The sequence below is a fragment of the Chaetodon trifascialis genome, chromosome 24, assembly GCF_039877785.1.
Source record: "Chaetodon trifascialis isolate fChaTrf1 chromosome 24, fChaTrf1.hap1, whole genome shotgun sequence".
NCBI lineage: Eukaryota > Metazoa > Chordata > Actinopteri > Chaetodontiformes > Chaetodontidae > Chaetodon > Chaetodon trifascialis.
In genome coordinates this window covers 14,911,534-14,939,154 of record NC_092079.1, presented here as the reverse complement: position 1 = coordinate 14,939,154, position 27,621 = coordinate 14,911,534, and the positions used below count along the sequence as shown (strand labels likewise).

Here is a 27,621-nt window from a genome sequence, read left to right as displayed (position 1 = left end):
CCCACAGGCAGACAGGTGAACACACCTGAAGGGGAAGGGCAGGTGATCTGAGTTTTTAAAAACAGGAAGAGAAATAAAAGCCTAAAATAATATTTTAAATGTTTCAATAATTAAAGCACAATGTTGACAGAAGGTGACGATGTGACGTTACTGAAGAAACTGCAGGTTTGTAGTTTTTGTACTGCAGCAAAATATTTTTACAGTGCAGAGGAACGATGGAAGTTAAATGAAGTATTTTTTACAGTTCAGAGTACGACTGAACGCTCATTGATCACTGATGGAAAACAAACTTCATTCATTCACTTCATCTTATTTCAGTTTATTTCATCCTATTATTATGACAGAGCACCATAATATTTTCTTTATTTTTTTTTTTTTTTCATGAAGCCTCTGTGATTTTTGCAGTTTTGGTTGGACCCTCGTGGGGATGCACTCACTCTGGATAAAATGTAGTAAAATGTAAAGAACAGAGTATTATTTATTTTACAGTGTGGTGTTCAGTGTATTTTTACAGTATTTTTCTACAAAGAATTTAAAGGTTAGTTCCTTTTAGTATTGTCATGTTTTTACAGTGTAGTTTAGTATTTCTGACTAAAAATATTATATATGGTACAGCGTTGTGGTGCTTGTTCCAGTACAGTGTTGCAGTATTTCTTGTGTATAAGTGTGTAACTGCAGAGTTTTCAGGACACACCTTCAGTCTGTCAACACCTCACAGATTTGTGTGGAAACACTCAGCAGCGCTTCCTGTTCCCGTGTTCTCAGTGTTGGAGTAATTCTTTAAGTACTGTGTAACTGTAGTATTTTTGGAGTAATTCTTTAAGTACTGTGTAACTGTAGTATTTCTTACAGTACAGTGTTGGAGTATTTCTTAAAGTACTGTGTAACTGTAGTATTTCTTACAGTACAGTGTTGGAGTAATTCTTTAAGTACTGTGTAACTGCAGTATTCCTTACAGTACAGTGTTGGAGTATTTCTTAAAGTACTGTGTAACTGTAGTATTTTTTACAGAGCAGTGTAGTTGTAGTATTTCTTAAGTTCAGTGTTGTAGTATTTCTTACAGTGTAGCTCGCGCATCTCTGTGGAAACACTGCAGCTCTTCCGGGTGTGTGATGTCACTGTAGGTCAAGTTTTGTGCAATTAATGGTGAAATACAGGAAAATGACATAGAAACTTTCAGAATAAAAGCACCATAACTGAGTTCAGTGATGAAGCGGCTCTGTGAAATCATTTTGCTCATGTTTACAGTCTTGCTACTCAGTGATAATGTTCCTGTTCTTTGTAAATATTATGTTTAGTTATTTAGATTCATTTTTGAGATGATTTATTTTGAAATCCTCCTTATAGCAAGTTGTTCCTGTCTTATTCTTCAATATTTTGACTTCTTTCACTGTAATACCATACTCATCACAGTAAAAGGATTTTTTTTGACAAGTATTTTATCAATACTGCTTTTTATTCAGTCATTATGTTGTGTTGTTACACTCCTCTGGCCGTAACCTGAACATTATTCTTTCTAACAGTCTTTAGTCTTTATATTATTGCTGTTCATCTTTTCTTCAAAACAGAATCCTTATTTTTTCTACTTTTACATAAAATGGTTTGTGTTCAACCATATGAATTATTTTTAACAAACCAATTAACGACAATTATTAAGAATTAAACGTTTTAAATATTGTTTCTACTTACTGTTGCGCGCAGGGCTTTTATTGTGAAGTCACGCACAGGAAGCTGTGCCAGTTGTTTCCCACTTGATGCGGGAGCTGTTGCGGTTTGATCGGGAAGAAGCTGATAAGATGAAACTTTAACCGAAAATAAAAGAATAAGAAGCGGCTGACGTCATCATGGCTCTGCAGGTAAGACGTATCACCTGTGATGGACTCTGCAACCTTTGACCTCTCACCTGCAGCTGCAGGTTCACATCATCAGACTGAAGCCGGCCGACGACCCGCTGTCCGTCCCCGCAGAAACTTCATAGAGAAATCAGTCGAGTCAAAGCGTGAGAAAACGTTCCGTTTGAAAGGTGAAGAAATGTGATTAAAACACCTGAAAGTGACAGAAAGTTTCCGGAGGAGTATTTAAGATTTTCTCATGCACGTAAAAGTAAATGAAGAGAAGAGAAAGCGGCTGTTTAAAGATGCAAACGAGTACAAAAACACGTCAAATTCTGCAGGAGTCTGGTTGGTGTCACAAAGCTGTCAAATGATGGAAAACAGCAAATGATCATTAAAATACACCGAGTTTCCTGCTGCGCTCACACAGAAACACGATGAAAACTTTGAAATTAAAAGCTTCTGCTGGGAGTGTTTTTATTAATTGATTGATTTTTTAATAATAATATTAAAATAAAAAAACATATATATTAAAAAGGTCTATTGGCGGTTAGAAACAGGAAAGATATTACTGTGAAATCAGACATTTTTCCAAGTTTTATTTCAGATTATGTGAGAAAAATTTTCTTCGATGGATCCTCTGAGCAAAAACGAAATACCAACACAAACATATAAACAAACAAAAAACAATGAACAGTGCAAATGTGATGATCTAAACAATCTGCAGGAGTCTGGCAGGAACGTTCATGAGCAGTGAAATGAAAAGGAAAATGTTCAGTTCCAGCAGGCAGCGAGCAGAGCGTCTGCGTTAAACCAGGGGATTCCCTAAAGGAGTCCGGTGGAGGAACAGGAATACTGAAGAGGCCTGGAGCTGTTGACAGAGACGTTCTGGTCTAACAGGAAGTCGGCTCGACGTGTTCGTCATTTCACTGATAAACAGACCTTTCCTTTCAAACACACTCAGCTTTTCACCCCACTTGTGAGGACCCTCACCGGGTTTCCTGTGTTTCAGGCTCAGGTTCTGTACGACTTCACAGCTGAACCAGGAAACAACGAGCTGTCGGTCAGACAGGGTGAGACGGTCACGGTGCTCGACCAGGTAGACCCTCACTCACATTTGTATATTTATGCACTTTGTGTACCGCACTCAGTCTTAATGTGTATGGTTGTATCTGCAGACTGTGGGTGGAGGCTGGATCGAAGCCCAGAACTCTAGCGGACAAACCGGACTGGTACCTGAGGGATATTTACAGGTAAGCAGGTAAATTCACCAGGATCATCCACTCTGAACCAGAACGAGGCTCCTTTCAAATCCTCTGCCACAGCCTGCTGACAGGTCAGCAGAGAGACTGGAAACCAGCACAGAGACACTGAAAACCAGACCAGAGAGACTGAAAACCAGCACAGAGAGACTAAAAAAACAGCACAGAGAGACTGAAAACCAGACCAGAGACACTGAAAACCAGACCAGAGACACTGAAAACCAGACCAGAGAGACTGAAAACCAGCACAGAGAGACTAAAAAAACAGCACAAAGAGACTCAAAACCAGACCAGAGACACTCAAAACCAGACCAGAGACACTGAAAACAAGCACAGAGAGACTGAAAACCAGACCAGAGACACTGAAAACCAGCACAGAGACACTCAAAACCAGCACAAAGAGACTAAAAACCAGACCAGAGACACTGAAAACCAGCACAAAGGGACTGAAAACCAGACCAGAGACACTGAAAACCAGACCAGAGACACTCAAAACCAGCACAGAGACACTGAAAACCAGACCAGAGACACTCAAAACCAGCAGAGACACTCAAAACCAGCACAGAGAGACTAAAAAAACAGCACAAAGAGACTCAAAACCAGACCAGAGACACTCAAAACCAGACCAGAGACACTGAAAACAAGCACAGAGAGACTGAAAACCAGACCAGAGACACTGAAAACCAGCAGAGACACTCAAAACCAGCACAGAGACACTGAAAACCAGCACAGAGACACTCAAAACCAGACCAGAGACACTGAAAACCAGCACAGAGACACTCAAAACCAGACCGGAGACACTGAAAACCAGACCAGAGACACTCAAAACCAGACCAGAGACACTGAAAACCAGCACAAAGAGACTAAAAACCAGACCAGAGACACTGAAAACCAGCACAAAGAGACTAAAAACCAGACCAGAGACACTGAAAACCAGACCAGAGACACTCAAAACCAGACCAGAGACTCTGAAAACCAGACCAGAGACACTGAAAACCAGCACAAAGAGACTAAAAACCAGCACAGAGACACTGAAAACCAGACCAGAGACACTGAAAACCAGCACAAAGAGACTAAAAACCAGCACAGAGACACTGAAAACCAGACCAGAGACACTGAAAACCAGACCAGAGACTGTAAACCGGCACAGACTCATACCCACCACAGGTCAGTGAAGGATCTTGCTCCTTTCTGTTGCTGATGTGGATGTTGTGTTTCAGGTCGGCGGCGGCGGCGGCGGCGGCGGCGGCGGCGGCGGCGGCGGCGGTGGTGAAGGAGGTGGGGACTCCTGGTCAGGGGGTGGGGCTTATATCAGCAGCACAGCAGAAGGATGGGACAGTCAGGGATATCCGCACATGCAACAAGGTAACACACATGACTTTTTACCTGGAAGATCTACTTCCTGCAGATCAGTGCAGGACGGTCCAGAACCTAAAACCTGCTTCAGTCAGTCTGTCCACACGTGACCCAAAAGATGGATTTCTGCCTGATAACAGACAGGAAACTGCTTCCTGTCTCCAGCAGCTGCTGACGACGACGATGCCGAGTGGGACGACGACTGGGATGACCAATCGGTGGGCGTTGACCATGGTGACAGTCAGGTGGATGAGGAGGGTGGGGCTTCAGGACAGAGCACTCACGGCCCCTCGGTGAAAATCTCCCTGAACAAGTAAAAACAAAGCAGATCTCACAGTCGATTCCAGCGTGCAACACAGATTTCGTAGATCCAAACAGATCACAGCAGATTCACGACAGGCGGAGGTCAGGGTCAGCCGGTCCCAGTGGGGACAATTTAGGGATGTGACGACCCCAAAAACTCACAGCTGTCACTTCCTGCCAGAGAGGAAGAAAAGGCAGAGCTGCTGCCCTTCAATAACTTTATTCAACTGACGTGATGAACAAAACAAAGACGGTCAAAGCCGAAGTTATCAGTCTGAAATCCAGCTGCCGTCCGTCCGTCGCTCCGGACTGAGCGCATCACGTCGTAGATCATCTGCACTGCAGCCTTCACCACTTTAGTCCTGGACCCTTCACGAGCCAGTATCAGGACCCGTGCACGAAATATGAGGGTCCCACTACATCCTGGCAGATGTCAGCAGTATTGTTGTCTTGTGTGAGATCTCATCATTCATATAGAAGTCTGCAGATCGGAAGAGATCCAAGCAGGATTCACTAGATCCTCGCAGACTGTTACGAGATCTCAGTTAGAGCGATTCCCGGCGTCAACGTGTCCTCGCTGCTCCGTCATATAGATGCACAGATCACTGAATGTTCGTAGACCACAGGTCCCAGTAGATCCCGGCAGATCTCAGTAAGCTTGTGTGTTCTCAGGTTCCCGTTCTCCAAAGGACCGAGTCCTGAAGTCTTCTTGTTGGCCAAACCTCCAGCAAACAGCCGAGACAGACTTCCCGTCTACGTGAGGAATCAGCTTCACTGATCACTGTATCAAACTGTGTTGTCAGTCACACTGCTCTGATTGGCTCCTGCTCGTCGTCCAATCAGGTGGGAGAAGTGGGTCCGGTCTGGCTGTACCCGTTGGCTCCTCTGGACTGTGTGATCGCTGATCCCAAGAAAGAGTCCAAACTGTACGGCCTGAAGAGCTTCATCGAGTACCAGATCACTCCCAGTGTGAGACAGACACACACACACACACACACACACACACACACACACACACACACACACACACACACACACACACACACACACACACACACACGCGCGCACACACACACACACACACACACACACACACACGCGCACACACACACACACACACACGCGCACACACACACACACACACACACACACACACGCGCACACACACACACACACACACACACACACACACACGCGCACACACTGCACACACACACACGCGCACACACACACACACACACACACACACACACACACACACACACACACACACACACACTGCACGTATACACACACACTGCACGTATACACACACACACTGCACGTATACACACACACTGCACACACACACACACACACTGCACGTATACACACACACACACTGCACGTATACACACACACTGCACACACACTGCACGTATACACACACACTGCACACACACACACGCACACACACACACACACACACACACACACACACACACACACACACACACACACACACTGCACGTATACACACACACTGCACACACACACACACACACACTGCACACACACACACACACACTGCACGTATACACACACACTGCACACACACACGCACACGCACACACACACACACTGCACGTATACACACACACTGCACACACACTGCACGTATACACGCACACTGCACACACGCACACGCACACACACACACACACACTGCACGTATACACACACACTGCACACACACTGCACGTATACACACACACTGCACACACACACACACGCACGCACGCACGCACACACACACACACACACACACACACACACACACACACACACACACACACACACACACACACTGCACGTATACATACACACTGCACACATGCACACACACAAATGTATGGATATGTATGTACATATATAGTATATGCACAGTAATACATGATAATACACAGTAACACGCAGTAGTACGCAGTAATGCACAATAACATGCAGTAGTACGCAGTAATAATACACAGTAACGTGCAGTAGTACGCAGTAATAATACACAGTAACGTGCAGTAGTACGCATTAATACACAGTAACGTGCAGTAGTACGCAGTAATAATACACAGTAACGTGCAGTAGTACACAGTAATAATACACAGTAACGTGCAGTAGTACGCAGTAATAATACACAGTAACGTGCAGTAGTATGCATTAATACACAGTAACGTGCAGTAGTACGCAGTAATAATACACAGTAACGTGCAGTAGTACGCAGTAATACACGCTGTCTAACCCTCGACCGTCTTCCTCAAGACAACCAACACACCTGTGACTCATCGCTACAAGCATTTTGATTGGCTGTACGAGCGTCTGCTGGAGAAGTTCGGCTCGGCTCTGTCCGTCCCATCGCTGCCTGACAAACAAGTGACAGGTGAGCCATCGCTATGACAACCACACCCACGCAGCACCTCTGCGATCACAGCGGTGAAATGTGACCTCTGACTGAGCGTGACCTCTGACCCCCGCGCCCTGTGCTGTCAGGCCGCTTCGAGGTGGACTTCATCAGGATGAGGATGGAGCAGCTGCAGGCCTGGATGACCCGGATGTGCCGTCACCCTGTCGTCTCTCAGAGCGAAGTCTTCCAGCTCTTCCTCACCTACAGAGACGAGAAGGCAGGTCCCGCCCTGCCCACCTGCAGATGTTTCAGCCAGTCGGCCGTGAGGAGGTTTGGTAGGTCGGTCCCGATTGGCTGAAACGGTGTGTCCATATTTCAGGAGTGGAAGGCGGGGAAGAGGAAGGCAGAGAGAGACGAGCTGGTGGGACCGATGATCTTCAGTCTGGTTGAACCTGAAGCTGCGGAGCTCGACGCTGCTGAGGTGTAAGTTCAAGGCGTCCCACGAAAATACTCCGAGGTCTCTGAACCTGCGTCCTCAGACTGTACAGCAAAATCCAGATCAGGGTCCAGAAAACGCATTCGTTGAATCACGTTCACCCAGCAGCACAGAGTCCAACGGGCGCGCTCTTTTACCCTCGGCTTCGTCTGTCAGGCTCGTACAGGCAGCCTTCAGCCGCAGACATGACTCAGGGCTGAGATCTCAGGTACCAGGTGTGCTATCAGGACGCGTGTGTGTTAATGTGTGTATTTTCTGTGTGTGTGTCTGTGTAGTGAACAGAAGTGTGAGCACTACAGTCGGTTCACAAAGTTAATGGACGATGGAGTCAAAGAGCTGCTGAACGTCGGACACACACACTGGAAACGCTGCACCGGACGTCAGTATACAACACTAACACACACACACACACACACACACACACACACACACACACACACACACACACACACACACACACCCTACCGACACTACAGCGGACATCAGTGAATAAACATGCATACATATACACACACATATATGTATATCACTGTGTATGTGTGTGTTTTACTGCGTGTGTGTGTGTGCAGCGCTACCTAAAGAGTACGAGAGGATTGGTCGAGCCTTCAGGAACCTGTCGAGTGTTTTCATCAGCAGCAATTATCCAGGTGAGGAGACAAGGAGCTTCAGAAACGTAAATCCAGATTATTGTTATCGGTACTTGAACGCATCATCACGCTGAGACCCTTTAATGGAGTCAGATTATTGTTGTCGGTACTTGAACGCATCATCACACTGAGACCCTTCAATGGAGTCAGATTATTGTTGTCGGTACTTGAACGCATCATCACACTGAGACCCTTCAATGGAGTCAGATTATTGTTGTCGGTACTTGAACGCATCATCACACTGAGACCCTTCAATGGAGTCAGATTATTGTTGTCGGTACTTGAACGCATCATCACACTGAGACCCTTCAATGGAGTCAGATTATTGCTGTCGGTACTTGAACGCATCATCACACTGAGACCCTTCAATGGAGTCAGATTATTGCTGTCGGTACTTGAACGCATCATCACACTGAGACCCTTCAATGGAGTCAGATTATTGCTGTCGGTACTTGAACGCATCATCACACTGAGACCCTTTAATGGAGTCAGATTATTGTTGTCGGTACTTGAACGCATCATCACACTGAGACCCTTTAATGGAGTCAGATTGCGTCGTCACGTTAACCTTGGGTGTGTGTGGAGGATTTAATCAAACGTGTTCTTAGATCTGCTTTTTTGTTGTTGTTGTTGTTGTTGTCGTCATGGTGATATTGTTTGTGTTTCAGGAGAGCAGACGTTGACAGACGCTCTGACAACTGCTGGAAAAACCTACGAGGAGATCGCAGAGATCGTAGCACAGCAGGTACACACATACCATAATACTGTACTTGTACTGCCTGTACTCTGAGTTTAAAACATTTATATCGTGTTCTATGTGAATTTAACACGCCTGACCTCTGCTGACCTTTGACCTCCTTCAGCCTCAGAAGGATCTTCACTTCCTGTTGGAGACAAACAATGAGTACAAAGGCCTGCTGGGGTGTTTCCCAGAAATCATCTCTGTACACAAGGTACTGCAGTACTAGTACTAAAACACACAGCAGTACTAGTACACACTGTTAGTACGAATAAAATGATGGTCAGCTTGTCTGAGGAGGGGCCGGGGCTTCAGGTGGAAAGTGATGTCAGTGCAGGGTGTGGTCTCACCCGTGTGTGTGTGCGTGTGTGTGCGTGTGTGTGCGTGTGTGCGTGTGTGCGTGTGCGTGTGCGTGTGTGTGCGTGTGTGTGCAGGCTGCGGTTGAGAAGGTGAAGGAAGCCGATCGTTTGGTTTCTTCTGGAAAACTCAGCAGCAGCGACAGGAAGTTCATGAACCAGCGAATCAGCAGCATGAGCTACTCACTGCAGGGTAACAGTACACTACAGTACTCACAGTGTAGTACTAATACACACACTGTGTACCTGTCGTAACCCGACTCCTTGTGTGTCCTTCAGCTGAGATGAATCATTTCCATAGCAACCGTATCTATGACTACAACAGAGTGATGCAGCTTTACCTGGAGCAACAGGTGACCTTCTACCAGCAGGTGAGGAGGCTGAGGGGGCGGGCTCAGACAGGTGAGCGAACAGCTGTGTGACATCATCTCCTCTCTGCTCTCTGATTGGTCAGATCGCAGATAAGCTGCGAGGAGCTCTGAGCCGTTTCACCACACTGTGAGGAGGATGACATCACTGATGACGTCACAGTCCGATGACATCACCGCTACATTTCTAACAAAATGAAAGTGTTTACTTTGATATTAATGAACCACATTATTCATGTGTTCACTCTATTTGACTCATTAAATTCATCTTCATCACTTCACTCTTTTACTTAATTCTTTTCTTCATTTTTATTTTTTCAAAGTATCAACTGCATAATCAAATACTACAATATTTATACTGTGTTTGTCATGAAGTAGAAATGACATGAATAACACGATAATACACAAAAATAATAAATTACAGTGAATGTATTGTCTGCGCTCATTTTTTCAGATAAAAAATGTCATTTTTGAGATGAAGTATAAATTTCCAAATTATTTCTTGAAAATAAACTACAAGAAAACTCAATGTGATATAAAATACTAAATGAATAATAATGAGAATAATAATCAGAGAAGTTCCAGCTGCAGATTGATGTCGTTCAGTCAGAGTCAAGCTGACTCTGGATCAGCTGCGTGATGTCTCACTCTCATTCAAACTGAGAGAACAAACCTGAACATCAGGATTTCCTGCTGACTCAGCGTCTGTGTGTGACCTCTGACCCCAAGACAGGAAGCAGAGAAGCTGCAGGAAAACTTCACTTCCTGTCCTGACGGAGCGGCTGTTGTCTGTTTCTGAGAGTTCAAAGCGAAAACAGTGAAATACTGACAACTGTCAGTAACACACACACCTGTTGTAACACCTGTCATCACATCACCTGTCATCACATCACCTGTCAGCTGCAGGAAGTAAAAACACCTGATCTCAGCTCTTTCTTAAAGCAAGGACAGAACCATTAAAAGCTCAGTGATGTCCCTCAGTCAGCGCCTCACTTCACACCAAACTCCATTTAAAATCCGGTCAGTTTAAGGTGATCCTGTTCAGGTGAATGTGACGAAGAAATAATTCATTCGCTGCGATGAACGTTTGGCAAAGGTGATGTCAGGACTCACGTGATCCTAACCACTCGCATCATTCCTGACAAGGTGCTGGAGAGGCTGGTCCTGGCCCACCTCCGACCGCAGGTGAAGTCATCTCTGGACCCTCTACAGTTCTCCTACCAAGCACATCTGGGTGTGGACGACGGCATCAGACACCAGCTGCAGGGTGCTCCCTCCCACCTGGACTGTAGAGGCAGCGCTGTGAGGACCACCGTCTTTGATTTCTCCAGCGCATTTAACACCAGCCAGCCGAGCTCCTGGTGAGATCTCCATGATTACTGACTACTGTTGGTCCGACTGGGCAGCGTTCTGTCTGACTGTGGACAGCAGTTCAGGAGCACCACAGGGAACTGTTCTGCCTCCCTTTCTCTTCAGACTTCCAGTACAACTCTTCTTCGTGCCACCTACAGAAGTTTTCAGACCACTCAGCGGGGGCGGGGTGTATAAAGGATGGACGAGAGGAGGGATACAGAGCAGCGGTGGATGATTTTTGGGATCAGTCGAAATCACCTGCTGCTTAACGTGGCCAAGACCAAGGAGATGGTGATTGATTTCAGAGGGAACAGGACGACCACACAACCACAGGGCATTCTGGGACGGCCCCTTGGCCTTTGACCTACGTTCTGTTTGGTTGCTGAGATCTTGGGAGTGGCTCATTAGCAGAGATGGCTAACACCTGAGTTGCTCACCTATATATTTGGGTGCCTGAGCATTCACTCTCTCTCCTCTTTGAGCTGCTTGGTTTGTTTGGTCTTGGGTTATTTAGTTTTGGTTGTCTCACCGTAACACATTCACACACCCACACACTACAAACATCACTGAGGAACTGACTTACATAAATACTTGATTCAGTTCATTTAAAGAAATTTAATTCTTTTACTTTAAAGTGTCATGTGTGGTCTCCATAAGTTGTCCGACCTTTGAGGCAGGTCGTGACAATTCTGGGAGAGGATGTCGCAGCGGCGGAGGATTACAAAGACAGAAAGACAGACTGAAGTGGAAAACCGACACCAACGCTGTTTGCAAGAAGGGGATGAGCCGACTGTTTCCTGAGGAGGCTCAGATCGACGTGAGGCGAGATGCTGCAGATCTTCTGGCAGTCTGTGATCAGCTCACTCTTCTTTGCTGCAGTGTGCTGGACAGCAGCATCGGAGCCGGCGACACGACACACTGAACAAAGTGATCAGGAAGGCCGGCTCCGTTATTGGCTGCAAACTGGACACTGCTGAGGAGGTGGTGGACAGGAGGACACTGGACAGGAGGACACTGGACAGGAGGACACTGGACAGACCCTGAACATCCTCTTCACCTCCTCATGGACAGACAGCGCAGCTCCCTCTCCAGTAGACCGCTTCAGGAAATCATTCCTGCCACGAGCATCACACATTACTTTTACATATTTACTGCAATATTTGCACATTCAGTCCACTAAAACTTGAATGATTGACTTCAGCGTGAAAATTCATTGGTTCATTCAAACTGCACTGAATATTTTCGATGCATTCTATTTCAAGGAGTTTCAGACTTAAACCTTATTTAAAACGTTTGAAAGTTAATTTAAGGTAGCTGCCATAAGTGACATTTTTTCCAAACTTTCCTGATCGATGACCAGGATTTACTGATCATCTGTATTGATAGATCTCTCTCCCGTGAAGTTTGGAGTTTGGCTGTTTGTTTCCAGGCTCTTTTCAGAATCGATAGATTTTAAATGATTGTGATTTATCACGTCCTGCACAGACACGCTTCACACCAGACTGCTTTTATTTTCATGTCATTTTACACAAGAGTTCATGTTCAGCTCTGTTCACCTGTGACAGACCCCAGGTGTGTCTCTGAGCAGCCACGCTGCCACCTGCTGGCAGGTTACTGAACTGCAGCGTTAAGTTAAAATATTCAGATAGAAAAATTCATTAAATTATTCTAATTTTAATTTAGATGAATTTAAAGAAGAAAACAGCAACAACGTGAGACAGACTCATTAATGTGTGAGAAATATGAAGTTACATCTTTATTACGAGGGACAATGCAGATGGCCAACGGTCCAAAAGTACAGAGTTCAGACGTTTTCATTAATAATTGATTACATTAATAATAGTATTTTACTCACGCAATAATTACATTGATTCCAAACATTTGTGTACGAAGACGTAAACACATTCAGACCATCTTTGAAGAAAAAACAAAATGAGAATCAGCAAAAATCTCAAAATGAAAAATTGAGAATCAAACACTGTCACTTAATCTTGTTCATTACTTCTTCATCGTCTTCTTTTTGTCCTCTTTGCTCTTCTTCTTCCTCCCTGCTTTGCCGCCGCCTCCTTCTTCTTCGTTGGTTTTGGTGGCTCGAGCCTTCTTCCTGCCCAACGGCGTCTTCCTGAACCAAACCTGAACAAACAGGTTTTAAATATGAAAACTTCTGGTTTTATGAACATGCTACTTTAACAAAAGCCTTCACAGGAAGTAAAGATAATCAATCACCTGTAGATGTAGTAAACACACCTCAGCGACTCAGAGCTAACAGTTTAGCACGTGTCGTTCTTGTTTCCTTAAATGTAGTTAATACGATGAAGCTGAACAGTTTTTTGCTGTGACCTCTGACCTTGAAGGCCTCCTCTTCCTCCCTGTACACAGGCTCCATTCTGGACAGTGATTGGATGAACTCAGCGGCGGTCAGCGGTTGGAGGCGGAGCTTCTTCAGCCTGTGGGGGCGGAGTACCGAGCGGACCGCCTGCAGGATGTGACCCTGAGTGAAGCCATCGGTGATCTTAGCCAATGAGCTGAGGTCCAGACCTGAACTGGGCTCCGCCCCCTCGCGGCACAGCAGCTCCCTCCACAGAACTGAGGAAAATGCTAATGTTAGCATTAGCATGAAGCTTAATGCTATTGTAGCAATGTTATAATGTTACAGTGATAATTGTAAACATGTCAACATGCTGATGTTGCACAAAATCACAGATTGTAGACAGATTAGCATGTCACACTAAAATCAACATGTACAATATGCTAACATGCTAACATGGGGAATGTACACACTTGATTACTCTCATGCTAACTGTGGTAAATTTCTGTAAATATTTTATGTAAACCTTTAACATCAGGAAATCAGGAAAATGTAGCATGCTATGATGTAAAAATGTTGACAGCAAGAATGCTAATGTGCTAGTGTTAGCGTTACAATGCTAGCACTAATCTTACGGGTTAGGGTCAAATGGAACAGCATTGACATATCACTGCAAAAGAAAATGAGGCTAATGCTATACTTGCTACATTTTCATACAGAACTGCATGATAATATGCTAATGTTGCTATACCAGGATGGTGAATATGTCATGATAATGGGAAATATGCTAGTTTTAGCAAGTTATGCATACAGTGTACCTGCTAATAATGTTGGTAATATGTTAAACATAAACACACACACACACACACACACACACACACACACACTAATATAACTACTGTATACTGAGTATAAGTACACACATGACTGTAGTTTTACTGGACTGTGCAGACTCTACTGACCCAGTCTGGAGCTGTAGTCTGGCTTTGGGATCAGGAGGATTTTCTTGAAGACTTTACAGAAGGGTTTGGTATCGGCGTCAAACGGTCTTCGCGTTGTTCCGATCACCAGAACTCGATCCTCCAGTTTCAGAACCTTAAGAGATTTCAGCAGGTTCTTCTTCATCCTCCGAGGATCGAACTGAAACAAAGGCCCAGACATTTAACCGGTGCACAGACGGATTGGAGGCTGGATGGTCTAGACCTGGTTTCAGAGTCCAGTTTCAGATCTACTCAAAAGTTTTGGTAGAAAGTTCAAATCTGTTCATCAAAAAAATATTCATGGTTAAAAAATAAAAGTAGCTTTGTTTTATAACCCGAAATATAATGTATTATTATTACTGTTATTAGTGAAGTTAGAAAGTTTTATTTAGAAATCTTGAGTTTAATTTGATAACATTTAAATTTTGAATTTATTTGATAACATTTTCAACATTCTTTCTACATTCTGAGTTTTAACAAAGTTAATCATGGACAACTCCTCCCACCCCCTGCAGCACACTGTGAGGACCCTGAGCAGCTCCCCCAGCACCAGACTGTGTAACAGTCCACTCAAATACAGGTTGTACTGATAACCTGATCACAGCTCACATTTTTCCTCTGTTTTCATGTGCAATCGTAATTTTTAAATCAGTGTGTGCGTACTGTATATATTGTAGATTACCATAAAGTATAGAACATTTGTGCAATATTTTTTATTCTTGTTATTTTTTAGTTTTTTGTCTTCTTGTCCTCTGACTTCTTGCAGTCTGTCTTATTGCTGCTGTAATGTGAATTTCCCCCATTGTGGGATAAAGTCTATCTTATCTTATCTTAATACCAATCATCTCTGTTCAGTGTGATGGAGCGCAGCAGCCAGCAGGGGGCAGCACAGACAGTAAAAACACTGGAGACCTTCAGAATAAAACCAGAACTGAAGCTTCAGACCTTCACAATAAAACTGTGCTGAACAATCACATCTACCGTCAGTGAACCCTTTAGTGTTTTCCTGACCTCTCGGCCACTTTTCAGAGTTTTCCTGTAGAAACTTTTCTCTGCGTCTTCAATCCAGACCACAGACGGCTGCAGCTCACGTGCCACCTGACAGGAGACACAACATGGACCAATCAGAGAGCAGATGCTGATGATGGTGTCTCACACGTACGACTCTGAGGGACACATGACTTCATAAACTCCAGGTAAATTCACGCTTCTCTAAGATCTCCTATGAAAAGAGCAAATTTGTGGATCAAATTCCAGGTTTCCAGGTGTGTGAGACTTGCCTTGAAGATCAGGTGCAGCAGGTAGGCGGCTCCTCTGCCAGGGTACCTGGTTCTCAGGTGGGCGGGGCTCAGGTGGAACAGGTGAGCTCCAGTCTCGTTGCAGATGGCATGAACCAACATCTTCTTGCCAACTCCAGACGGACCGGCCAGCAGCAGAGTCTTCACCGCCGGGAAGTCCTTCAGGACCGCCTGGGATCCTGGAGGGAAAACCAAGGATCACTGTGTGAAGGTGATGAGTGAAGGATGATGGGAAACTTCTTCCAATAGGTGAAAGAGAGCCTCAAACGTCACACTGCCATCATCAGAACAGAATAAGAACCATCTGTATTGATAAGGTATTGATCAGCTATTGATTAGTGATCGACTGACCCAGAGGCAGGACGGAGTACAGCGTGATGAGCTGTCTGACGTCAGATAGAGACGGCATTGGTTCAATGTTCACCTGTCTGAGAGCTGAGCCCAGGTAACTGTGCTCACCTGGAGAGACAGAGAGACAGGTGAGTGAGACAGACAGACAGACAGACAGACAGACAGACAGACAGACAGACAGACAGATAGACAGACAGACAGACAGACAAGTTGTTGTTAAAAAGTTGTTGTTGTTGTTGTTGTTACCGATGTAGTCAGAGAGCTTGATGCTCATTGGCTGGATGAGGAAACCCTCCAGAATCAACTCCTCATACAGAGACTGTAACGACCTGAGAGAAGAACCAATCACAGCTCAGAATAAAGAGACAGGAACCAATCACAGCTCTAAACAGCCCAGAAGGTAAACTCACCTGTCTGCTGTCAGGTCCTTCTCTCTCTTCTTCTTCTTTTTGGTTTTCTTCTTCTACAAACAAAGTTACATAGAATGATTCTACAATCCCGAATCCAAACACAGTTCAGTCTTTGTGGAATCAGAGTTGGATCGTCAGGCCTGGAGGTCTGGAGGATGTAGAGGAGCAGCCATTTATTGACTCTGACCTTTCTGTTTCCTTTCTTGGTCTTCTTTATTTTGTCGACCACCAGTTTGAGGTTTTTCAGCTCCACCCTCATCAACTCATCCACCTGACGGCATGAAGAAATGAAGCACACCCACAGCTTCAAACAACAGAGACAGCAGCTGAAATTATTTTTAAAATGATGATCATCATCATCATCCACGAAAAATTATCCCAAAACATCTGCCTCGAAACATGGAAAAATATCCCAAAACATCAGTCTGGAAACCTGGAAAAATATTTATCTTTTATCAGTTAGCACAAAAGAAATACGACTCACCTGAAGTCTGACTTCCTGTTCCACTTCCTGTCTCTTCTCCTCTCTGAGCAGCTGAACATCAACACTCTGTTGTTGGTCATCACGGCGATGCCACACATCTGAACACACAGAAACAGGAAGCGTCAGGTGTGTGAGAACCTTTATTTTCTCAGGACGAGACAGGAAGCATTAACAACGGCAGAATAAGCTGATCCAGGTGCAGCTGACTGACTCCGATTGTCCTCAGTGGCTCCCAGGAGCCACTTCCTGCTACTAACAGCTCCACTTCCTGTCTGGAAATGTGTACTTCCTGTGAGAGCAGTGGGCTCAGAGCCAATCATGGAGCAGCTGGTGGATAAGATCAGACCTCAGCCCAACAAATCAAAACAGCAAGTGAAGCAGCTGTGACGTCCTCGCGTGAACTTCATGTCCTTTCTTTATTAAACACATTTTTAGAAACATAAAGTCAGCTGATTCAGTGTTTGACGTCTGGAAACAATGTTTAAAAAGGAAGTGCATTATTTGTATGTTTTCTTCAACTCCCCCACTTCTTCCCCCTCCCCATGCTCTTCTTCTTCTGCAGTAATAATGACAGTACAGTCAAAACAGGAGATTTAAACTCACCTGAGCAGATTTTGTCTCCTTTCATGACTTCAGGGACGAAAGAGCTGAGAGGATTCATCCAATGGGAACCTTCCTACAACAGACCAGACCAGACCACATCAGACCAGGCCAGACCAGACCACATCAGACCAGGCCAGACCAGACCACATCAGACCAGGCCAGACCAGGCCAGACCAGACCAGACCAGACCAGACCACATCAGACCAGGCCAGACCAGACCACATCAGACCAGGCCAGAGCAGACCACATCAGACCAGGCCAGACCAGACCAGAGCAGACCACATCAGACCAGGCCAGACCAGACCAGAGCAGACCACATCAGACCAGGCCAGACCAGACCAGAGCAGACCACATCAGACCAGGCCAGAGCAGACCACATCAGACCAGGCCAGACCAGACCACATCAGACCAGGCCAGACCAGACCACATCAGACCAGGCCAGACCAGACCACATCAGACCAGACCAGACCAGACCACATCAGACCAGACCACATCAGACCAGGCCAGACCAGGCCACATCAGACCAGGCCAGACCAGACCACATCAGACCAGGCCAGACCAGACCACATCAGACCAGGCCAGACCAGACCACATCAGACCAGACCAGACCAGACCACATCAGACCAGACCACATCAGACCAGGCCAGACCAGGCCACATCAGACCAGGCCAGACCAGACCACATCAGACCAGGCCAGACCAGACCACATCAGACCAGGCCAGACCAGACCACATCAGACCAGGCCAGACCAGGCCAGACCAGACCAGACCAGACCAGACCAGACCAGACCAGACCAGGCCAGACCAGACCAGACCAGACCAGACCAGACCACATCAGACCAGGCCAGACCAGGCCAGACCAGACCACATCAGACCAGGCCAGACCAGACCACATCAGACCAGGCCAGACCAGACCACATCAGACCAGACCAGACCACATCAGACCACATCAGACCAGGCCAGACCAGGCCAGACCAGGCCAGACCAGACCAGACCAGACCAGACCACATCAGACCAGGCCAGACCAGGCCAGGCCAGACCAGGCCAGGCCAGACCAGACCAGACCAGACCAGACCAGACCAGACCACATCAGACCAGACCAGACCAGACCAGACCAGACCACATCAGACCAGGCCAGACCAGACCACATCAGACCAGGCCAGACCAGGCCAGGCCAGACCAGACCAGACCAGACCAGACCAGACCACATCAGACCAGGCCAGACCAGACCACATCAGACCAGGCCAGACCAGACCACATCAGACCAGACCAGACCACATCAGACCAGGCCAGACCAGACCACATCAGACCAGGCCAGACCAGACCACATCAGACCAGGCCAGACCAGGCCAGACCAGACCAGACCACATCAGACCAGGCCAGACCAGGCCAGACCAGGCCAGACCAGACCACATCAGACCAGGCCAGACCAGACCACATCAGACCAGGCCAGACCAGACCACATCAGACCAGACCAGACCAGTCCAGACCAGTCCAGACCAGACCAGACCACATCAGACCAGGCCAGACCAGACCATATCAGACCAGGCCAGACCAGGCCAGACCAGACCAGACCACATCAGACCAGACCACATCAGATCCAACCACCTCAGACCAGACCAGACCAGACCAGGCCAGGCCAGGCCAGGCCAGGCCAGACCAGACCAGACCAGACCAGACCACATCAGACCAGACCAGACCAGACCAGACCAGACCAGACCAGACCAGACCAGGCCAGACCAGACCAGACCAGACCAGGCCAGGCCAGGCCAGGCCAGGCCAGGCCAGGCCAGGCCAGGCCAGACCAGCATTCTCTTAATAATGGTGGTTTGTCCAAGATTTTAAGAATAAAGTTCAGATATTATGTGAAAAAAATTATAATTTAATGACAATAAAGTTTGAATAGTAAATTCCTCAAAATATTTAATGTAAACTAATCCTAATACTCCACAGCTGCTGGATTACAGATTATTAATCTAAATTCATTTGTGTCTTCAGTTTTGTGTGAAACTTGAACCTGTGTTTCCTCTTTCTTCTTCTCTGGTCCTCCTCTCTTCTCTCTCTGTTCTTTCTTCTTCTTCTTCTTCTCTCTTTCCTGCTCCCTCGCTGCCAGCTCAGTTGAAACCTGACGACACAAAAACATCAAATTTATCCCTCAAATGTTGGTTCATTAAAAAGCAGCAGAGAAGAAGAGAAATGCTCCTGGACGACATGAAGAAGACCTGCGGTGCACTCACCTGTTCAGGTGTTTTGTGACTGAATAATGAAGCTGAACCTCCGTCTTCAACAGCAGGAAACTCTGGAAACTTTCCTGTGACGTCCCTGCAGACAAGACGGAGGGAAATTTATTTAAATCCTCATCAGAAGTTTGATTTTTTAATTTCTGATTCTTCAGGACAAAATCAAATCACACACAGAAAGACATTTAAAAAATAAATTCAAATATAAAAGAATGAATAATTCCTTCTCTGTGACCACGAGGGTAACAAAGTGGTCTTTAATCTGGTTCAGATTTCAGTGTTCAGAGTTTTTCAGAACTAAACTCAGACCAGCTTGGCTGGCCTCCACATGGAGTCACAAGGGGGCGTCAGAGGACGAGTTACCTGGCGGAGCATCAGAGCCTCGCTCCACTACTGTCTGAACTGAAACACTGAGACTTGAAGAGATTATCAGGAGGAAGAGGAGGGTGTACATCAGAGGTCTTCATTAGGACTAAAAGGCTCCTAAAGGTCAAAGGTCAACACTGATCAACAGCATCTGATTGTCTGGAGTCACTCCTGTCAGACCTGATTTAACATGTCCACTGATTGAATCTTTAACTGCTTCTCTCGTCTTCCTCATGTCATGATTGATGATTTCATGAAGGATGATGTCATCTCACCTCATGTTTTCAGGTGAGCCTCCACCTGCTGTTGATGAGGATGATCTAAATCGCAGGTTTCAGTTTCTTGTCCCTGGGTGACTTTAGTTTTTACTGTTGCTTTGGTTGGTGTCAGTCTGACCTGATGTCTGTCAGAATATTTCATTAAATTTGACAAACAACAAACGGCAACTCAAGCTAATTAAACTGGGTGGACATGTTTATGTCTGTGGGTTGGTACTCTGACCTTTGACCTGCCTTGGACCTGATGAAGAACTCTGATGGACTTGGTCTGATTCAACGTCTGTATGTCTCAAAATGTCTTAAAATATCCAAATTTCACTCATCAAATTTGGTAAAAACAAAACAAAACAAAGCAAAACAAAAAATATCCCAGAGTTTGAGGCTCTGAGCTGAAGATTTGAAAAACAAGAGGAACTCAGAGTAAGCAAAGAGAACAGGAGAGTAACCACAGGAACCAGGCTTAGAACCAGTAAAACCAAAGAAAACAAAGTAATTCTGAGGATCCAGAGGATGAATCAAAGACAGCAGAGGAACTGAATTAAACAGCATAACTGCAAGACAACTACAAGGACCAGAGGAAGAACCAGACCAACTACAATGACTCGCACAAAGGTAGGGACCACAGGGAAAAAATAATTAAGAGGAATCAGGAAGGAAGAACGAGAGGAGGAGCAGGGAAGCCACTGGAACTGAACATGGAAGGAAGAGTAGGAAGGAATGAAGGAACCAAAGGAACCACAAGAAAAAGGGAAGAAATCAACGTAACAGGAGGAACTGGAGGAACCATCCATCCATCCATCCATTTTCCATTATCCCAGCTGTCAACGGGGAGAGGCGGGTACACCCTGAGCCGGTCGCCAGCTGATCGCAGGACAACATATAGACAAACAACCATTCACTCACACTCACACCGAGGGGCAATTTTAAAGTCACCAATTCACCTAATGAGCATGTTTTTGATCTGTGGGAGGAAGCCGGAGTGTCCGGAGAACCTACGCATGCACGGGAAGAACATGCAAACTTCACACAGAAAGGCCCCCGCCCAGGAATCAAACCGGCAACCTTCTTGCTGTGAGGCACACGCACTACCTGCTGCGCCACCGTGCTGCCACTGGAGGAACCACAATAGCCAAAAAGAAGAAAAACCACAGGAGGAACGAGAGGAAGGAAAATGGAACCACAAGGAAGCCAGGAAAGATCCAAAGAAATCAACGAGAGCATATTTGAGTTTCAGTTCTGACCTGCACTCGATGAACCACTGACGGATCTGTTCCTGCAGAGTCTCCCTCATGTTGCTTCCCTCCACATCGAGAACCGACTGCTTCACACTTAGCTGAGCTCTCTGGTACTGCTCCTCGTTTTGATCCTGGATCAGCCTCCGACCCACTGACACCTGCTGAGCCTGGAGCTGAGATGAACTGGGACCAGGAGGTTCTGCTGGGATCTGAGGAACCAGAAGAACACAAACAACTGTGAGGACATATTAGGAGCCAGATGAATAAGGGTAAACAGGGGATGTACCAGAACAATGAGAGAGTACAAGGACCTACAAGGAACCAGGTGAAGCAGAGAATGTCTGAGGATATACCATATGAGGAACCTGAGGAACAATGGGGCCTACAGGAACTAGAAGAACAGGGAGAACTGGAGTAGAAAGCAGGGAGGTACATGAGCAACCAGCAGAATCAGGGGCGGAACCATGAAGGAATGAGAGGAAGCCGATGAACCAGAAGAACCGAAAAGGAGCTATGAGGACATTCAGTATTAGCAACCAAAGAAACTACAGCAAAATGAGAAGAACCAGTGAAGGAACCAGAGAATCTGTAAGTAATCACAGGAAAAACAGGAGGAACCGGGGAATCTGTGGGAACTGGGAAAACTGGAAGAACCAGAGCAGAAAGTGGGCCGGGACCACAGCGAGTGATTTAATATATATTTGAGTCCTGCAGTTTGTGTTGTTGGGTGAGAGAACATTACCATTCCCAGAAATATCATCTCCTCGGTTCTCTGTCTGCTGGTCCGGTTCCTCTGACTGTGACCTCTCCACACCTGAAACACAACAAAGTTCTCAATTTACAGGATTCGTGAAAATACACATCTCTGGTTCATGTTCCAACAGTCAAACAATGAAGAACAAACAGAACAAAATGACAGATTAAAAAAAGGAAAGAAAATGAGCCTGAAAATAAAGAAAGCGAATCAGATTTTCACGGGTCAATATTCCTTTTTAATTGACACGTGAATTCCAGAAATCTCAATTTAAATGGCACCTTGTCAAAACTTAAATTCAACATATTTTCAATGTAGTTTTGACTGAATCTATTTTTAGTTCAACACATTTAAAGACTTCATACTTGACCTTCTGGATTCGGATGGCAGCCTGAGCCGGGGTCAGGTTGTTGGGTTTCCAGCTGTACCTGTGGATGCCTCTCTCTGACTGGACCAGCACCTTCATGAACTGGGCTCTGGTTCGTCCCTGCCGAGCACGCTCGGACACCTGCAGGAGACAAATGGCGTCCTCCAGGGTCATGGACTGGACTGAGCTCACCTGAAGGGACCAGAGAAAGAAAAATTCAGATTTAAACTGCATTTAAACTCGATAGTTGAACAAAGTTCATCTTATTTTCTCAGTCAGATTCCGACTGTCAGCGGCTGCTTCCTGTCAATAAAGTTTTACAGATTTCAAGCCACAGATTTCTGTAAAGAAATGATGTAACAGAGCGTAAACGTTTGAACTGAGATTGTTGCTCATTTAATAATAAATACAGTCCTATCAAAGCCGGTCTGACGGATCAGGACTTTATGCCTGCAGACCGGTTCTGATCAGGACTGGTTTCCCTCTGACCGTGTGGCTGCTTCCTTGTGGATCCAGGATGTTGGTGAACATGGTCTGTTTGTCTCTCAGCAGCTGAATCTGGTCTCTCAGAAGGTATCGGGGAACAGGGATCTCCAGATCCTTCTGCAAAAACAAAAGAACATGAAATGATCCAGAAGAGTCCAGTTACCTGTTCTCGACCTGCCAGAGTTAACTTTATGTGGGGTCCATGGTTTGCTTGAATCCCCTCAGACTCTGGGCTGGTTTCTGATGAACTCCAGCTGATCTGGGATCAAATATTTCACTCAGATGATGTTCAGTTTCCTACTTGGTTCTCTGAAACTCTGTGTCGTCTCAGTCACGAGTTTTGTTGGTTTTTCTTTCGGGAGGTCGTTTGTCCGTTTTCGTCGATTCGTTTCTGCTGGTTGCCACCAGCTGGTCTGTGTTTCAGGATAGAGACCTGATCCAGGTGCACAGAGTCCTCCTCCTGTTCAGTGACGCCACAAACACACCACTTCCTCCTGCAGGACTATAGACAGGAAGTAGAAGATGGCTGTGGATCAAATCATCATCATCATCATCAGGAGGAGGAGGACGCAGCACAGATGAACAGAGATGACTTAACTCTGACACTCAGGATTTATTTTGAAAGAAATTGAACTATTTTTCTATGTTCTTGTTGCTGGGTTTATTTTTGTTTTTTATATGAATGCCCTGTTTTTAGCTCCTCCTGTTAGCCGCTGCTGTTAGCCGTGTAGCCTTGGACATACAGATCAGTGGATCGCTGCAATACTGCCGAAAACTTAAACACATGAAGATTCTCAGTTCTGAATTGTCTCCTCTGGTTTCTCAGTGGATTTCTGGAGGTTTATTCTGGATCATCAGAGATCACGATCTCGTCAGGAAGTGACGTCACACTGAATCCGATCGACGTGTTGGTGTGTTCATGTCTGACTCGGTGAAAGCGCGACTCGTTTGGTTGCACTGGTTTGAGAGCGTGCATGGCTTCTCCTCCTTTGTTCAACTTTGAGCAGATAAGAGACACAAACTTTATGAGCAAGTTTGGATTTTATTAGCTGCTGTAAACCAGTTTTCCGGTTCCAGCTGAGGAGGGACATGGTCTGAGGGATCAGGTCTGATGGTTTCCTGGACTCACCGGTGTCATCTTCAGATCCAGCAGCAGCTCATCAAAGTAGTGAAACTCAGAGAGCTCCAGCTCCACCATCTGACTCTTGAGCTCCAGGAGACGACCCGTCAGCCCGTCCAGGACCATCCGGACCACCTGCCTTCTCTGAGGCTGCACCAGCTGCTCGTAGACCTCCTCCAGACTGCGGAAGATCTGCAGGTACTTCAGGTAGAGGACAGCTCGGCCCTGGAAGATACGCAGCTGATTCTTCTGAGGACCAGAGGGTCCTACAGGAAAGTCGTCCTGAAGGAGGTCCTGGAGCGCGCCATGAGCCGCCGCCCACTTCCTGTTCGAGGAGCTGAGGACCAATCAGAGGAGATGTAAGAGTCTGAGCCAGCATGAACCGAGTTTAACCAAACTCAACTGGACTTCGCGTCAGGATCAGGTTTCACTTCACAGTTAGATTTTTGTCAGACAGGAAGTGAAGCTGCAGCTAAAGCTGTCCAACAGACTCAGATCCTGCAGGATCAGATCCACAAGATCAGATCTGATCCTGCTGCTGGTCTGAACCTGAACCTGCCGCTTTCATGGAATCAAGTCTCTGATTTCATAACAGTCCACAAAGGTCAGAGTTCATAGTTTTTATAACTTTTCATTGAAGTGAATCCATTTTTTCTGGACTTAAATAGCTTTATGAAATTCTTCAATTTGGTTTTTGGATTCTTTTTGGTTTTCATGTCAGACCGTCGCAGCTCCGCTCAGACGAGCCTGAACGGCTTCTTTCCATCATTAATACTGAATCTGTCACATTTCTGACCGTTAAAGTTAAACTTTGATTTCCTCATTATTTCACAACTTTTAAAAACTCAAAAAGTCACAATTCAAACAAAATTGAAATTTAAGTCAGAATTTAAATGACTTTTAATCATATTTTGATAAAGTTTGATATTTTGAAAAATTGACTTTTATTATTTTTTCATATCTCGTCTTCCCGTTTGTCTCAGTCTGAAGCTGCAGCCAATCACAGCACAGCACTCTGTTAGTGTTCCATTAAAGAGTCCCATCAGAGTCCGTTGTCATGGAAACACCAACACAGTCTCGGAATCCTCAGGTGAAAAGTCAAAATGTTCAGTGTTGGATTTTCGAACTTACCTGTGTGACGTCATCATGAGACGGGCCGCCGGATCCGAAAATAAATGAAAATAAAAAGATTCAGAGAATCAGATGAGATGTGTGAGTCGACGCCACTGGGACCTGAGCCTCTGGTTTCACTGGGTTTACTGGGTTTCTTCTGTGTTTGTGCAGCAGAGCGAAGCAACGCCGCGCATGCGCACAGAGAGAGCTGGACGGATTTGTGACAGAAACACAGAAGAAGACAAAGAAGAAGAGGAGGAGGAAGAAGAAGAAGAGTGACGTTCACAGCCTCCTCTTCCTCGTGCTTGCTGTCCACGCTGATTGGTCCGGAGTGTTTGTTCAAACTTTATTTAAACTTAAAGCTCAAAGTTTACAAAAATCTCCACGTGGGAAACCAGTTTTCATTTTATTTCTAAACGTAAATCTGCTTTATTTGATCTTTTTGTTGTGTTATGTTTATACATGACAACAACATTTGGAGTGCATGAAAGTGAAAATTCATTTCTCATCATTTTTCGGACTCTCTAACTTTAAAGATGACTTTTGGGAAATACACACATCAGATACTTTATATGTGTTTTACTACTGAAAGTATGAGACAAAACCACAGAAACACACATCAGATCACTTTAGATTTCGATTATTAACACACACATAAAGTCTTTTCCTGACGGTCGAAACTTCCTGAAAAACCTTTTCTTTTCTTTTCTTTTCTTTTCTTTTCTTTTCTTTTCTTTTCTTTTCTTTTCTTTTCTTTTCCAGTTTACTTTCCGCACATCCCTCCTCAGGATTTGGACGTCACGCATCTGTGACGCTTTTGTTTGCGGTTCAAATGGAAATCCGCAGTTTTTTTCGCGCATCCTTCAGTTGTTTTGTCCCGCAGCTGAAACCGCAATAAATCACCGCAGAGCTGCGGGTCTGTGGGCGTTTTTCTTCTGTCTGCTGCTTCTTAAGCCGCAGACAGAGCAGGGACTCGGTCAGTCCGCCTCAGGCTCGCTGCCGGAGAAACTGGACTTTAACCCGCTCCAGGATCTGGATTTAATCCAGAGGACCTCGTTCAGCTCTGCGGATTCTCTTGTTCGGTCCGGAAGTGTTTTCACTTCTTTACAGGCTGCTTTGGCTCCATCTCGCACGTTCCTGCAGGTAAAACCAGACTCCCTCCACGAATGTGTCGTTTCTGAAGTTTTGACGAAGAAAGAAAACTCTGAAATGTTGAAGTTTGTCTGACAGTCACTGAACTCGAATTCAGTCGGAATATAAAAAACTGCTTTCTGCTGCTCGTGGAGCGCTGACCATCGAAGAAATGAGGCTTTGTGAGCGCGCGTCCTGTGATGGTGTTTGAAATGCATCACGTTTGTGCTCTACAAACATTAATAAATGTGTTATTAGCGGTTAACGTTAACCTAGAAACCTTAAAAAGCAGATTTTCATGGAGTTTCAGCACGCTTTAGCTGACACACTGTCCTTATACACAAATTCTGAAGCACGCACGGAAATACTGAAATGACCAAAGAGCAAGTGACACATGTGAATCCTAAAGTTTGGTGTCAGTGAAAAGACTCTTAGGCCGGACTCTATTTTCAATGTGTCGCTTCAAAGTTTCCACTGGGGAGAAAGTTATTACAGCACATTGTCCAAACTGACCCAAAGGTCACGTTTCTGTACGAGGTCAGGTTCCTTAAATCCAGAACGGAGCTCGGCGAGTCGTTCGTGGCACCGCGTGACGAAGGCTGCTGTTCGAGTCAGACTGTGCACTTCACGGCACTCTTCTGGTTTACAGGGCTTTGATGGTGCGTTCAGGAGCCTCTGTATTCGCGTCCGGCTTGTCACACTCACTGGTTTCACACTGGATGGAAGCGCGAGCTTATTGCATAAACCTGGAGGAGTCCGTGAACGCACCACAGACAGAGCCATCAAACACTCAGATAAACTGGTTTTAATGGAGAAAAACTTGATCCGAAACAAAGAGTTTGGTTCAGAAAGAACAAAACTCAGTTTAGTTTATTTCCTTTAAACTCTCTTTCATCTCTGTTCTTCCTCCTCCTCCTCCTCCTCCTCCTCCTCCTCCTCCTCTATGGCTGAACCACTAATTGATCTTTGTTTCAGCTCGACCATAAACTTTTATTCTGAAGGTCACGACCTT

General features: G+C 45.6%; 2 protein-coding genes across 3 annotated transcripts; one reads left to right on the top strand and one right to left on the bottom strand.

Moving 5' to 3' along the window:
• The first annotated feature begins 1,749 nt into the window (after nucleotides 1-1,749).
• On the top strand, nucleotides 1,750-10,164 carry LOC139327734 (sorting nexin-9-like). Of its 2 annotated transcripts, XM_070957666.1 has the most exons (17): nucleotides 1,750-1,856; nucleotides 2,845-2,931; nucleotides 3,011-3,089; nucleotides 4,373-4,459; nucleotides 4,616-4,763; nucleotides 5,426-5,510; nucleotides 5,597-5,722; nucleotides 7,046-7,163; nucleotides 7,274-7,404; nucleotides 7,507-7,610; nucleotides 7,899-8,002; nucleotides 8,193-8,270; nucleotides 8,939-9,015; nucleotides 9,134-9,223; nucleotides 9,444-9,558; nucleotides 9,645-9,736; nucleotides 9,820-10,164. In XM_070957666.1, exons 1-17 carry the CDS (start codon nucleotides 1,845-1,847, stop codon nucleotides 9,865-9,867), a joined length of 1,581 nt encoding a protein of 526 aa, XP_070813767.1. In that variant the 5' UTR covers nucleotides 1,750-1,844; the 3' UTR covers nucleotides 9,868-10,164. The 2 variants fall into 2 exon arrangements, with proteins under 2 accessions (XP_070813767.1, XP_070813766.1); XM_070957665.1 differs by lacking the exons at nucleotides 1,750-1,856; nucleotides 2,845-2,931; nucleotides 3,011-3,089 and having other exon boundaries at nucleotides 4,353-4,459; nucleotides 4,619-4,763.
• A 2,702-nt stretch (nucleotides 10,165-12,866) lies between these two features.
• On the bottom strand, nucleotides 12,867-25,666 carry LOC139352089 (dynein regulatory complex protein 11-like). The gene is made up of 20 exons (XM_070994139.1): nucleotides 25,497-25,666; nucleotides 24,375-24,702; nucleotides 23,249-23,362; nucleotides 22,763-22,951; nucleotides 22,381-22,452; nucleotides 21,645-21,847; nucleotides 19,757-19,841; nucleotides 19,537-19,644; nucleotides 17,521-17,593; nucleotides 16,918-17,015; nucleotides 16,621-16,704; nucleotides 16,434-16,486; nucleotides 16,270-16,352; nucleotides 16,024-16,131; nucleotides 15,655-15,851; nucleotides 15,386-15,472; nucleotides 14,357-14,534; nucleotides 13,434-13,672; nucleotides 13,200-13,219; nucleotides 12,867-13,134 (listed from the first exon to the last, which is right to left on the bottom strand). Exons 1-20 carry the CDS (start codon nucleotides 25,511-25,513, stop codon nucleotides 13,068-13,070), a joined length of 2,403 nt encoding a protein of 800 aa, XP_070850240.1. The 5' UTR covers nucleotides 25,514-25,666; the 3' UTR covers nucleotides 12,867-13,067.
• Nucleotides 25,667-27,621: the final 1,955 nt, after the last annotated feature.